The 14,276-nt window shown below is 52.0% G+C and overlaps 1 protein-coding gene across 1 annotated transcript in view; it reads right to left on the bottom strand.

The window, feature by feature from the left end:
- Window positions 1–14,276, bottom strand: part of CNGB1 (cyclic nucleotide gated channel subunit beta 1) — a 41,807-nt gene that overhangs the window by 16,723 nt on the left and 10,808 nt on the right. The window contains exons 7-18 of the mRNA XM_075040591.1: window positions 14,034–14,076; window positions 13,760–13,838; window positions 13,589–13,670; window positions 13,149–13,188; window positions 12,639–12,789; window positions 12,458–12,533; window positions 11,860–11,896; window positions 8,139–8,313; window positions 6,911–7,003; window positions 4,868–4,997; window positions 4,035–4,077; window positions 1,557–1,695 (exon numbers count right to left, since the gene is read on the bottom strand). Of these exons, the coding sequence (XP_074896692.1) occupies window positions 1,557–1,695; window positions 4,035–4,077; window positions 4,868–4,997; window positions 6,911–7,003; window positions 8,139–8,313; window positions 11,860–11,896; window positions 12,458–12,533; window positions 12,639–12,789; window positions 13,149–13,188; window positions 13,589–13,670; window positions 13,760–13,838; window positions 14,034–14,076 (1,088 nt within the window). The remainder of the gene's footprint in view (window positions 1–1,556; window positions 1,696–4,034; window positions 4,078–4,867; window positions 4,998–6,910; window positions 7,004–8,138; window positions 8,314–11,859; window positions 11,897–12,457; window positions 12,534–12,638; window positions 12,790–13,148; window positions 13,189–13,588; window positions 13,671–13,759; window positions 13,839–14,033; window positions 14,077–14,276) is intronic.

The following is a 14,276-nucleotide window of genomic DNA, read 5'->3' on the forward strand; positions in this document are numbered from 1 at the left end:
TCCACCAGATCAGGTTGCTCAAAGCCCCATCCAACCTGACCTTGAACACTTCCAATGATGGGACATCCACAACTTCCCTGGGCAACCTCTTCCATTGTCTCATCACACTCATAGTAAAACATTTCTTCCTTATGTTCAATGTAAACCTACCCTCTTTCAGTTTAAAACTGTACCCCCTTGTCCTGTCACTACAGGACCTGGTAAAAAGTCTTTTTCCATCTTTCTTATAAGCCTCCCCTTACATATTGAAAGGCCTCAATAAGGTCTTGATAAAAGACTTGATAAAAAATGATGGTGGAGACAGAATTGCACATAGACAAGTGGATCTAAATAAAATAAGGTTGCGCTTTTGGGTTGCTGGATTCTGGGCTTCAAAGATGCCCACAATGTGCTGGGATGCATGACAGGGGTGTTAATCTAAATTGCTGTCCATTTTCTATGTTGGTTGAAGGCATAAGGGAAAGCCCATCACCTTGACCCTGATTCAAAGCGAGACCTGCCTTGCCTGCTGATCTGACTGGAAAACACGGACTTTTCTGTCTCAGAAAAACAGCCTGTCCTGTTCATTAACTCCAGAGAGAAAAACATCCCGAGCAGCGACTGCTAAAGGTGTTTCAACAGACTGATCCTGGCATGTGAGCCTCGAGCGCTCTCCAGCAACAAGCTGCTTGTCACAGGACAATTTTCATCGCTGGGCTAATAGAAAGAAGGCAGTGAGATTCAGCAGGCTTTAAATAATTGGTGTCTTAACGCTGTCAGTATTTGCACTGCAGGTATCTCATATGACTCCTTGGGCTCTGCTTTCCCAGTTTAAAAAGCGGTTCAAACAGACTGGATTACGGGCATTTTTGCCATTTTATTTTCAAGTCCTCCAGGAGCTTGTTTACTAAAAGATCCAAACTATTAAGTGAGGATGAATATAACACCTGGTTTTCAGCACAGAAAAAAACACCTTGGTTTTTATTTTTAATCCTCTGAGAGAATTAGCCTCAAAAATACCCCAACAACAGCTAAAAAACCATTGGCTTCCTCCAGCCTCAATTTTAAAGCTCATTTTTAACCCTCCCCCTCTCTAACCATCCTTGATCTGAAGGCGCAAACCCACGGAGTAGATGCTGCAAACCCTTACAGCAAAAATGCAAGAAGAAAATTGTTGGGTTTTATGATGAAGGCCCGTACCCAGCACATGGACCTCCTGTGCTCTGAATTTGGGAGTGCGGACGTGTGGGACAACAGACAAAGGGGATCTGACCACAGCCCGGGGATCGAGCCCATCTCCAGGAGGACACACAGACAGGGCTGTCCCCAGCCCCCAGAAGCTTTAAACAAAATTTAACCATTTAATTAAAAAATGCAAACAAGAGGCAAGGCTTTTGCCATCTCCCCTGCCTTGCACGGGGGTGACACCCACCACACGGACATCACCCCATCTCACTGGCCAAACCTGCCAGAAATGGGTTGCTCCATATGGTTGCATAAATTTTCCTGTACCGGCACTGTTGGGGCAGGGGGCGAGACCCCTGGGACCCGGGGACCGCGCCTGGGCAGAGCCATACCTGGGGGATGCCGGTGCCGTGCAGGGCACCCCCAGCTTGTTGGGAGCGCCAGCAGTGGGCACCGGTAAGTGGGTACCGTCGTTCTCCACAGCAACGCCTCCGCTGTCCACATCCTTGATGTCCACGGTGGGGTAATTACCTGGCCCGTGGAGAAGGACAATTGCAGGTGAGAGGGGTGCAGGGCCCAGCCTGCAGCCGGGATGAATCCCCAAGCCCCATCATCTCCACGGAGCTGCCCCCAAACCCCGCAGCACACTGGAAGGACTCTCCTTTTCCCTCCATTCCCTTCTCGCCCAGCACTCCTTTCTCCTCAGGGTTTGAAGCATTTCTTTCTCTTTTTTGCCCAGTTTTTAACACTAGAAGATGTGCCACCTGCTTCCTTCTGCTTTCCCAGCTTGCAACTACTCTGTGCAAGTGTTGGGTCCCGGTGGTTCGGGAAATGATGGAGATGAGGATTACCAGCTGTGGGTGTTATGCAGGAACCCAGGATTTCCAGCTGCAAACCTGCTTCCCAGGGTCTAGAAAATCTCCTGGGTCTTCTGCATGTGGATCGCGCAAGCTCCAAATTACACGAGTGTTTGTTTTTCATGCAGAATAAGGCACTATTTAAATAAGAACTTATGGTCTCTCTCTTTTGCAGAGGTAATAACTGCTTCCTGCCACAAGCAAGGGTAGAAGCAGGAAGGTTGGATGTTTATAGTGGGTAAAGAGAGATGCCAGTTGCCCAAGGGAGAAATGGCACTGGAGCTTATCTTGGCTAGATACCGCAGCTGGCCGGGCTGTGAAGAGTCACCCCTTTTCTTAGCTATATAACAAAATGCAGTGAGTTCCTGCAGGTTTTCTTCTAAGGGGGGGGTTTACATGCCTGAAAGACCCCGTGCATCCCCTCCAGTCCCACGCTGATGTAGGACCAGTGGATCAGAGCATGGCTCAATTAAATCACTGAGAAAAGGCCTGTTTGGGTTGCAAAGTTAAAATCCCATTGCGTGTAAGGAAAAACAGCAGAATTTGACTTGCTGGTTAAAAACAAAGCAAAGCAAGGCCACAGAAACATAATTTGTAGTTCTGGGTTAAAAGGCAGAAAACCGTGAACAGCAAACCTCCATCTTACTGTCCTCTTAGTATGAGCAGGTTGCATGAATGCTAAGGAGAAAACCACGTCCGCAGCGGATATTTAACCCTCGGCCTGCAGGTCCTTTGGGAGAGTTTTTAGCCAAGCAGGTCAAAACATATAGCATATAATTTACGGATACTTGCAAACGCTCTCTAGGGGTTAGCTAGAAAGGCACATAGTGATGAGGTGAGAGCAGAAAAACATGAATTTTTTTCCCAGCCTCAGTGCTGCAACATAAAGCATGCTTTTATTTATTTTTTTCCCAAAAAAGCAACAAAAAGCAGCTACTCCAGGAATAGCCCCTTGCCCCCCTCAAACTACGCAAGCCCATCGTCAAAGCCGACATCTCTAATACCTAGGGGGGATTGCTCCTCATTGCAAAAATTGGGGTTGACAACTCCAGCCTTTGGCTTGCTGGTGGCAAGGACGGGGATGCGGGAGGCAGCGGTGGCTCGGTAGCTGGGGACATTGGGGAGCTGCTCTAGCACGCCGCGGCCAGGAGGGGAGGCATCCCTGCCGTCGAGCGGCTTGTCATGCACCAGCCGATCTAGCTCGACGTCTCCGGCACGCTTGGACATGCTGCTAGGTGCCTAGGTGCTTCAAGCAAAGGACAAGGCATCTGAAGCTGCAATAAAACACAGAGTGGTTTGAGATGGGACGGTTGTGTCAGCACAGAGAAATGCAGGGCTGCGGGGGTTTTTGTTGCCGCCTGCCGCTCACAGACGTCGGTAGCAGTGGTGGTAAGCATCGTGCTTTTAAGCGGTGGTGCCACGTGCTTTTCTAGCATCGCTGCAAGGTCAGGGCACCCTGCAAGGGCTGCATGAGCAGAGAAATCTCCAGCCTGTACCAGGACTCAGGTCAAGCCATCCCTTGTGCAACTCCCCCGACGTCAGTGGAGTTATGCCAGGACCTGCCTTGGCTCATTCAGGCTGCGATGGGAGCTCACCACTTAATTTTCATTACCTCCTAAAAGGTTACATTAAAATGCAATTCATGCCACCGGTTATTTCCCAAATGGAGCAAAGTGGTAGAGAAAATCCTTTTTATCCCCTCCCACCTTCTTCAGCTGAAGGAGAAACTCTTATTTCACATAAAAGATGGCTTAATCAACAAGACTAAAAGTACTGCATAAGCATCAGCCTTTCAGAGCTGGCTCCAGCTGATGAAAATATTGCCATCGTGCTGTGCCCACGGGATGCTTTAAGCCAGTGAAAAGCCCCGACTGCCCACACAGGCCCACACTGCAGAAAACTCAGCTGCCCAATCCCAGACAGCGAGCGAGAAGCTGCATTTTCCCTGCACTGGGCATCGCATTGCCTGCTTTAGTTCATCCTAATTTGACATTATGCTGCTGTATGTTATACCTTCAGCATCGGTTTCAGCAGCTTCAGCTGTCTCCTCTTCCACCTTCAAAATGAAAAAAGCCATTTTAGGGCCATGAAGACGATCAGAGGGCTGGAGCACCTCTCCTATGGAGACAGGCTGAAAGAGTTGGGGTTGTTCAGCCTGGAGGAGAGAAGGCTCCGGGGAGACCTTAGAGCAGCCTTCCAGTACCTAAAAGGGGCCTACAAGAAAGCTGGAGAGGGACTTTTTACAAGGGCATGTAGTGATAGGACAAGGAGTAGTGTCTTTAAACTGAAAGAGGGCAGATTTAGACTAGATGTAAGGAAGAAATTCTTCACTGTGAGGGTGGTGAGGCACTGGAACAGGTTACCTAGAGAGGTTGTGGATGCCCCATCCCTGGAAGTGTTCAAGGCCGGGCTGGATGGGGCTTTGAGCAACCTGGGCTGGTGGAAGATGTCCCCGCTCATGGCAGGGGCGTTAGAACTAGATGATCTTTAAGGTCCCTTTCAACCCAAACTGTTCTATCATTCATTCATTCTATCATTGTAAGGAGAAAAAGACCTGTTCCTTCAGTAAAGAGCAGACTTTGCAGCTTGATTGGATACCCCATATCCCCCCACCATTCACCAGCCTCTCAGCTTGTTGTCCAGCGCCAACATTTTAGGGTGAAAGCATCCCTCCCTTGGTGCACACCTACTGCTGCTGTCTCAGGTTCAGAGATGGGGATGTCTCAGCGGACAACATGCCCATACCAGTCCCTGCCGCCCCACAGACAAGCTCTTGAGCCCCTGGCATGTTCTGGGCAGCAAGAGCTCATTACAGACCTGAGCCCAAGCAGGAAGCAATGCCATACCTGTACAAAAGCACCTTCGAGATCACTTATCTCAGCTTCTTCTAGCTGCTCAAACCTGAGGGCCTCCTCTGCAAAGTAGACTTCATCCACGCCCTCATCAGCGGTGAGACAAGGTGACTGGAGCAGTGGTCTGGATGGTAGAGATCAAGCAGAGACAAGCACCCGAGCTCGTTTTTGCCCTTTCTGAGGTTGGGCACATTGTGAATGGGGGGGCATCTCGTCAACAGGGGGGCATCGTGTCAACGGGGACGATGCACAGGTCTGCCAGTATCGGGGAGCACTGCTCCTCCAGCTGCGATGCAAGCCTTGTTTGCAGGTGAAAAATACCACAGGAATCTTAGTTTAAATAAGTAGTGGTACAAAAAAATATTGCTGCTTAGGTTCTAAGGGACTTGGAAAAAACACTACGTGGGAGGCCAGGTGAGAGGTGCATAAATAATGCAGAGCATTGCATATGCATAAGCAAAGATTGCATATGCAGAAAGATACAGGCAGTATGTTTCTCCTGCTGTGCGTAATTTCTCATGTAATTAAAATTTGCCAAATAAAAAGCTGACCGCCTAATTTCCAGGCAGGGCTGCCCTGCAAGCACCATCCAAATCCCACGTTTGCCTGTGCAAGACACCACCAGGACACATAAGTCCCATTTTCATTCAGCGCGGACCTCAGCTCCACCATTCTGACAAAGGGGGTTCACAAGATCAATTTTATTGGTTTAATGTAACTTTATAACAGGAAAAAAGAAAGCAAGCCTCATCATGCTGTTCTGTGCACTTATACCCTGATTTGCTCTTTCCTGGTGAGAAAAGCAAAGCAGGGATTGGGGATAATGAAAAAAATTTTAAGACAGCTAAATGCATGAAAATTGAAAAAACATCTTTCTGCATCCTTGGCAGGTCCTAAGTCAGAAGAGGTATGTAGCAAGCAGTGGCTGCTTTTTCTCTTTTATCTCCATGTCTTGAAAAACTGTTATTTTCCAAGGTATTTTTAAAATTAGTTTTAATAACTCCTCCAGCTTTTTTTTTTTTTTTTTGAATAATTAGGCTCCCTTCAAATGCAATCGCAAGCCTTTTCATCCTAATCTAGAAAACCCATCAATGTCTCTCTTTTCCCATAAACAGACAAACACATTGAAGGATGGAACAGCATCTCATTCACCCAACAACTGAAGCTCAAGTTTCTATAATGCAGCTCCAGGAATAGAATTTAATGAAATAAAAATATATGGGTTTAACACTGAATGATCATGCATTTTCAGCTTCCTCCTGAAAATCTAGCTACTTCAGAGGAATTAACAAAGAATAATATTGCAGCACTAGGTAATAAATCCCTAAATGTTTATCTCATGTGAAATCAGAGCAAACCACTAAACTAAGCAGAAATATTTTTCTAAATACCACCTAGACCAAAATCACCACCTACAACAGCTGACAATAACTCGGCTAGTTTCTACAACAGGAAAAAATGTAAAATTGTACCTACTTGTATTAAGTAGCATTTGCAGGTACAACACATAATCGTGTCTTTAAGTTCAGCTCTGTAATACTCATAATAATCCCGACTGCCCTGAATTAACAGATATGGTTTTAAATAATGTGGACTGTCTCCAGGAGCTGGGTGCTTCCAGCTCCTAAGGAAGGCACAAGCCGGGGTTCCTGCCTTGCCGAGCCGCTGGACCCCGCGGGAGGGGATGGCCAGAGGCTGCGGTTGCTACGGGTGGCCGCGATGGAGATGGAGCCTGTGTCACCAGGAGACACTCGCCTGTCACCAGGTGCTGCGTCAGCAGCAAGCCCAGGGGTGAGCCGATTTGCGAATGCATCCCTCCTGAACGCATCCCTCCCTCCCGAACGCATCCCTCCCTCCCGAACGCATCCCTCCCCAGCACACCCCGGCTGCCTGCCAGGCTGGGGAGCTCTGCTCTGCCAAGAGGACCTCGCTCGTCCACGGGTGTTTCAGCCTCTCCGGCTTGCGAATGCAGCTGAAACAACAACCGCGTTCACGCTCATTTCCAACAAAGCCATAAATGCAACGGGAGCCACTCACCCCGCACTCTCCTCCACGTCCTCCTCCTTCTCCTCCTCCTCCCCCTCCTCCTCCTTTTCCTCCTCGGCAGCGCTCAGGGAACACAACCAGAGCCTGGGGAGGAGAAACTCATTAGGTGAAATCCAAAAAGTATGTCTGAACCTCACAAGAGGAGCACTGCCAGTCTCCGCACCCCCTTTGGCCGGAGATGCTCTCCCTCCATTCCTCAGCTAACATCTTGGGGGGACGGACGGACACACACAATCAGGCACACGCTGCTGCACAGCCGATTAGTGCCTGCAGCCCCAAGTGGGTGGGAGGAAGAATGGGAAAAAGTTTGGGAATGCAAAGACAGAGTCCTTGAGCCTTCAACTTCCCCTTGCGGCACAGGGAGAGGAGGTGCTTAGGGGTAACTTGTTGCTGATTTTAACCAAAACCTCCCTGTTAATGAAATCCACCCTCCAGGACAGGACATGCTTGCTGCCCACATCTTCTCAGGCTCACATATTAAGGGGAAAAAAACCTGAAAAATATTTTTGTAACAGTGTTTTCCTGCTGAGCAGGAGAGAGCTCTGCTGACTGAATGTGGCTCCGGGCATCACTTGTGCTTAGTGCAGTCGAACATCGCTCATGTCCAAGGTGGGGACCCCTGCGCTCACCATTGCCTGCACATGTGCTGGGCACAGGGAGCATTTGGGGGGGCTCCCAAACCCTTTGGAAGCGTGCATGGACACCTCTCATCTCCCTGCTGCAACGCAGCCCTTCTCCCAGCTCTGAACTCATTGCCCAGCCCTCGGGAGGGCCTCAGCAGCAGTTTCTTTTGGAAGATGTAAAATGAATTATATAGAGAAGACTACCATTTCTAAACGTCATGACAGTTGGATGCACAGTTGATGGGAATGAGGTCCAAACCCTCTTGCCTTAGGGCCAAAATCTACTTAAGGGAAGCTGAAGCAGAGCAACCTTCAGCTGTCCTCTGCAGGGCAACATGAAGCATTGCATTCATGGCTCTGCCACTCAGCACCGGAATCTCAACACCAAAAGGAAAGGCCATTTGCTCAAACACCTTTTGGGTCCTGCTGGTGCCCCCCTCTTTGGAAATGGGCACCTCGGCTGTCCGCTGCCAGCTCCACCACCAGCGCTGGCAAGGAGAGATGCCCAAGAATATGCTCGTCCCCTCCCATGGCCACCACACTGGTGGCTGGAGAGCGCGCAGAGCTGCCCGTCAACAGCATCTCCCTTCTCCTACCTGTTTTCTTCTTCCTGAGGTTCCTCCTGTATGGAGGGAAGGGGATGAACATCTGCCACCAGCTCAGCCTCCTGACCCCAGGCCATCATCTCGCACGTGGCTTCGTTAATCCAGTCATCATCAATCTCTTCCAGGACAAGGTTGGTCTCCTTGGGTTCCTCAGGGACAATATGAACTGAAATGGGAATGGGGAAAGGGAGGTGATGAAGTGAGAGTAGCAGATTTTCAAGAGGCCAGGGGTAGGGCCAGGGCTGATCCCACATTTTTGCTGCTCGATGCAGAGGTGCTGCCGCATGCCAAGACTGAAAGACCTCTCTGCCTGTGCAGACCTGTGCAGCCCCGGTCCCCTCGAGCTGTGCCGGATGGATGCCTCGGTCACTTTTGCCAGAAGGAAGAAGAAAATTCACCATTTTGTGCCAAGCGCAGTCAAAGCCCCATGAAAACTATAACTCTTTGCACACAGATGCCTGTTGGCTTCCTTACATGTGTAGCAACCTCCACCAGCAGACGATTTGGCCCATCTCCAGGCCACATTTTGGCTCTCCTTACAAACAGAAGCAGCCACAGGAAGAGACCAAAACCTTTCCCCTCGTGAACCCCGAGCAAAATGCTGCGCTAGCACAGGCTGAGGGCCCTGGTTTTGCAGAGCAAGACTCAACCCAGAGCCCACGTTGCAATGCCCCAAGCAACACGCCACGTCCGCTCTGAATGCTCCCCAGGGCACGGTGTAGGAAGCATCCCACATGCCCCACCACTTCCCACTATCGCTGGGGGAAACCCCACAGCAGGTTACTGGAGAGGCTGTTGGACCAGCTGCAAAGCGAGGAGCACGGGGCTGACCCACGGCTAGCCCTCTCCATGTCGCAGGGATACCCATCCTACCACATCAGGCACACATGGGAGAAACAGGAGGAGGAAGAGCACCCGCATGCTGTAAAACCAGTTTATTTTGAGGTCTGCCTGACAACAAAACTTACATGTCTGCAGCAAAGCTAATAGGAAACGCGCAGATTCAACTATAAAAAGGCAGAAAACCCACCCACAGTTGACTCTGTGCCCTATTTACCCACGCCATGGTGCCCACACTGCCTTTAGCCCATTCCCTCTAGTTCTCCATTAATTAAAATGTGGGACAGTGATCAGGGAGATGGCTTTTAAAACACACCACAACTTCTGGATACATTATAGGAAAACAGGCAAATACTAAAATTGTAGCCTGGTACCAGCGGGGTTCATTATAAACACAGGGGATGGATCTCAGGTTGGTTGCTTGGCTCATGACTCATTGTTACAGCTGCCTAGATAATCCTAAAGAGATGCAATCAGACAGCGGGAGACCTTATCGTGGCATTTCAATATATCAAGGGGGCTTATACAAAGGATAGGGAAAGACTTTTTACCAAGGCCTGTAGTGACAGGACAAGGGGCAACAGTTTTAAACTGAAAGAAGGTAGATTTAGGTTGCACATAAAGAATAAATGGTGTACCATAAGAGTGGTGAGGCACAGGAACAGGTTGCCCAGAGAGGCTGTGGATGCCCCATCCCTGGAAGTGTTGAAGGCCAGGTTGGATGGGGCTTTGAGCAACCTGGTCCAAGTGGAAGGTGTCCCTGCCCATGGCAGGGGGGTTGGCCCGCATCATCTTCAAAGGTCCTTCCCAGCCCAACCCATTCTGCAATTCTAAGGTACGTACTAAAAACCTGGGGTGCAGGGGCTCTCACCCCATCCAGCCCAGTGTGCCTGCACTGGCTATGCCTGCCCGCACTCCTCTGGGCTGGGGACAGCCGCTGGGATCCCTTCCCTGCTGGGACACTCCCGCCACTGTGGTTAGTGCGGCATCCAAAGCACTGTGAGCTTCAGGAGACAGTAGCCGTAGTTGGGGGTAGGGAGAGTTTGGGGTAAGTTCTCCTATAAGGAGAGCCCAGGCAAAGGCTCTTAACCATTAACTCCTACCTATTCACCTAGAGATTAAACTCACCCACCTGCATTTGCTGCTGTAAACCAGAGCCCTTTCCACTTGCTGGGAGAAAACACTCAAGTTAACAGAAGAAAAGCAGTAAGAAGCTGGTGAGAGCTTAAAGAGCTTTATAATGTGACATCTTAGAGGCAGAAGTCAACTAAAAGAAGCCTGTAGGCTTCAGCTGGAGGTCTCAGGGGTGAATATTTGGATGCTAGGGGGGCATTGAGAGGGCCAGAAGTGCTCGGAGGCTGCAGCAAGAGGCTTTCTGCCTCCAAGGTGTCCTGAGTGATGCTTTTCTACCCTCCTATAAATTATAGCTGCCGTTTCATAGACATCATCCTGCAAAACCAATAGCTCCAGTTCCCAGAGGCAAGAGGGAGCCAGCATGGGACAGCCCTGGGACCGGGGACACGTAGCCGGCATCCCTGTGCCAGCCTCGGGTCCCCGCCGCCCCCGGTAGCAAGGAGCTAAAGACCCTTTGCAGATTCCCCCTTGCTTTTCCTCCCCAGCAGCACTTTCTCCTTGGTTTGGCCCCATTTGGTTGTGGCAAGAAGGGCTGGCTTGCCATGGTCTTCATTTTCCATTTGTTTCAGAGGCACTAAGCCCCTTTGCCCCCTGAAACAAAAGGAGAAGGAAAACATTAATGAGAGTGCTGGCAGTTTGGTGCCAGGGCAGATCTCTCGCTCGAGCCAATGACTCCCTTCCTTGGGCAGGTTAAGTGACCTTGAGATGCCTCAAGGCACCAAAGTGAGCTGTAACACAAGCCAGCCACGCACAAAGGGTGCAACTGCCTTGCACATGCAGCAGCATCCCACTGGCTTTGCCTCTTTCCAAGGTCCCTGGCAATGCTCAGGTCTCCAGTTTGTACAAACAAGTGGAGAAATGCCTTCCTGCAGGATTTCCCACTCCGAGATCCCACCAAGTGGCTGCTGGCTTGGTGGGAACAACCTCCCGGCATGTCCCTGGGGGGATGCGCAGCCTGCATGTGCCGTGGTGGGTCCCTGCTGCCATCGGCGGCTCCCATGGCCCAGCCAACCACTCCTTCCTGGGGATGGTGCTTGCATGGGGCTGTGTGACATCTCCCCTGCCCGGTCCATCCGTGGAGGCAGCCATGGCTCCCTGCCAGGCTCCCCATTTTGCTCAGCATCCCACAATGTGGCTGGTGGGGGGACCCAAGCCTGGCTGCCCACAGAACCGGTGCTTGCTCCCCTCCATGGGCAGGCAAGCAGCGGTGTGACCCCCGCAATGGTTTCCTACGACCATGCAGACTCACATCTAACACATCTAATCCCAGGATTTTGTTTTCGCAAGGTACCTCCCTCAACTTCTCACACCAGGCTCAGCAAACACCCTCCAGCTCGGCAGCAAACATGCCAAAAAGGGTGATGAAGGCGGCAGCTTTGAATTCCCTTGTAATCCTTTATCAAATCCCACCAGCCTGGCAAACATCCTCCGGCACAGCTCCAGGACAGACCTCGATATCAGCACTAACCTCAAACCCCGGGACCTGAAGATGTGGGATGCTGCACTTGGAGAGACTCCCACAGCCCAAGTTTTACCAAGCCTGTGCCACAACTCTGGATCTGCTCCTGCTTCTCAAGCAGCAACAGCCTCTCATGGCTTCCCTGGGGGGTTTCAGGGGCTCCCCAGCTGGTAGTCACAACAGACTGGGGGATAAAAGCCGCCAGCAGGCCCTCTTCCCAATAACCACTTTCTGACCTTGGCAAACTAACCGGCATGGTGAGACGGAGCAACCACTTACTTTCTTCCACGGGACTCGAAGTTGCTGTGGCCACTCCCTGCCAGGAGGAAACGGGAAACCTGAGACATTGCCCATTTTCAGTAAACTTAAATTTTTACCCTAAATGCCCCATTTTCAGTAAACGTGACCCTTTTATCCTAAATAGCCCATGTGATTTCCCAGTGCATGTTGGATGCCTTGGCCATGGGCATGAGCATCCCCATGCATGATGGTGAAGGGCAGGAGCACATCAGTGAGCCCGCCTGGGTGCAAGGGAAGGAAAGGAGAGCATGTAAAGCTGCTGCTGCTGCTTCTCCTTAGAGCTGGACCGCACCTGGGTGAGATGCCAGGGCCTGGACACCAGCCAGCGCTGCACAGAAAGGCAAGGAAATGGCAGAGAAAACACAGGCTATGGGCTCTCTTGATGCTTGGAGGCCAAGTCCCGGTTTTCATCGGCTAAGCAGGTCATGGGGATTTGTTTTCTTGAAGGAGCTGGGTGACAGCCCAAACCATGGCAGGTCCCAGCACTGATCTGGTGACATCTGCATGGCAAAGGACGCCCTCCCTGCCAGGGACATGGTGCTCACCCACCCTTTTGCCTATCCAGCAGACGACATACCTCTGCGTCCTGCTTCTCCCTGGTCACTGGCTGCGGCATCACCTTCTCCAGCTCCTGGACCAACCAGGCAAACATCCTGGTGACCAGAAACAACTGTTAGACCTGGCTGCTGAAGCCTTTGATCCCAAGGCAGCCGTCCCTCTGGCCACGGTACCCACGCAGAAGCTGCCACCACAGTTACCTGCTGCCATCCCCAGCCAGGGACCGAGGGATGAAGGTGGCCACCGGCTCTGGCTGCCCCTCGGCTGCTGCTGGCTCCACTGCTACCGGGATGCTCTGGGCAGCTGAAACACTGCTTTTTGACTTTGCCTGTGTTTCTGTGCCTTTCGTGCCTGCTCAGGTTTGTTTGGAAGGAGAAGGGGGATAGGCAATGAAGCAGTCATCTTATAAATTGTTGGGGAAGGGGAGCAAGCAAGGACGAGTTACCTCCCACAGAGGGACAGGCTTGGGGGACCTCCCTGAGACGAGGGGACCCAGCCTGAGACGAGGACATGGGTGGTTTGGGAACACATGTGGTGTAGGGGCAGTGCCGTGATGCCAGAACCCGGCATGCCCACCCCTCTCAGCACAGACGGTACCCCAGGGCACAGGGATGGAGGGCAGCCCCAGTGCTGGTGCCTGCCTGCACCCAGATTCTCGCAGGCAGAGTGTCCCCTCTGAAAGGGCCACCCGGGGAAGGGGGATTGCTCACCTCCTGCCACGGCTTCGCACTTCTGCTCCTTTGGCTCTGGCTGCAGAGGGACAGAGGGACGGATGGATGTGGCAAAGCACTGTCTGTGGCCCACACGTCCCTGGGTGGGTACATCTACCACCCCAAAGGGACCCAGGTGCACAGCCCCACACACCCTCTGCTCCAGTTTCAGCCCCATTGCATTGACAAGGACCACTAAACCCAGACCCTGGCATTGCTGGCACCAGCGGGTCCCAGATGGAGGGTCCCCCCTGCACGCAGCCTGGTTGGGGAGCACTGGGATGGCACCCTGAGGTCTCTCTCACTCTACTGAATTTCCCATGGGGTTTTCCTCCCCAAGGTCCCAAGCAGGGCATACAGGAGGACAGGGACAGGGAGCCCGCTCTGCTGTCGCCTCTGCCAGGCAGCTCCCCAGTCTCCCCAGGCCGGGAGGTGCTCACCTCCAGCTTTTTCAGCATCTCTGGCTGCGGCACCATCCTCTCAAAGCCCTGCACCAGCCAGCTGAGCACCCGTGCTCCTGTCCTGCGGGGAGAGAGCACCGTGGTCGGGGAGCTCGTCCTGCACCCCTCCTGCCCTCCCACATCCCTCTGCCAGCCTCCCTGAGGACCCACCACTCCGTGCCGGTATCTGAGCCGGCCTCGGGCTCGCAGCCATCCACTTCATCCTCCTCTGGATCGAAGGGGGTTATCTCTGCAATGAGAGTGGTGCCGTGGGGTTGAGGGAGAGCTGGGACCTGCACTGTTGGGAGCTCCTGGTCCCCCCCATCAGCCGGCTCAAGGGGACAATAGCGCCAGCATCACCGACCAGAAAGTTGGGATGTGGGAGGCAGGAGTCCCAGAAAGGCCCCTGGGATGTTGCAAGTTGTGGGCTCCTGGCTCTCCTTACCCAGAGCATCCTCTTCCTCATCCCCGAGGATCTGGACCTCCGTCTGAAAAGCCAAACAGACTGTCACCTGCCCAGCAGCCGAGGGGGGCTCATCCCACCAGGCAGGGAGGGAAACCTACCCTTTCTCCAGGGATGGACAAAGGCAGAAGCCCATGCAGGGCAGGTTTAGTGTTCCCAGTTAGCACTGGGAGAGTGATAGGAAGGGGAAAAAAATAAGAAAAGGTAAAACGAGCTGGAAGCCCA

The sequence above is a fragment of the Buteo buteo genome, chromosome 11, assembly GCF_964188355.1.
Source record: "Buteo buteo chromosome 11, bButBut1.hap1.1, whole genome shotgun sequence".
In the NCBI taxonomy this organism is placed as follows: Eukaryota; Metazoa; Chordata; class Aves; order Accipitriformes; family Accipitridae; genus Buteo; species Buteo buteo.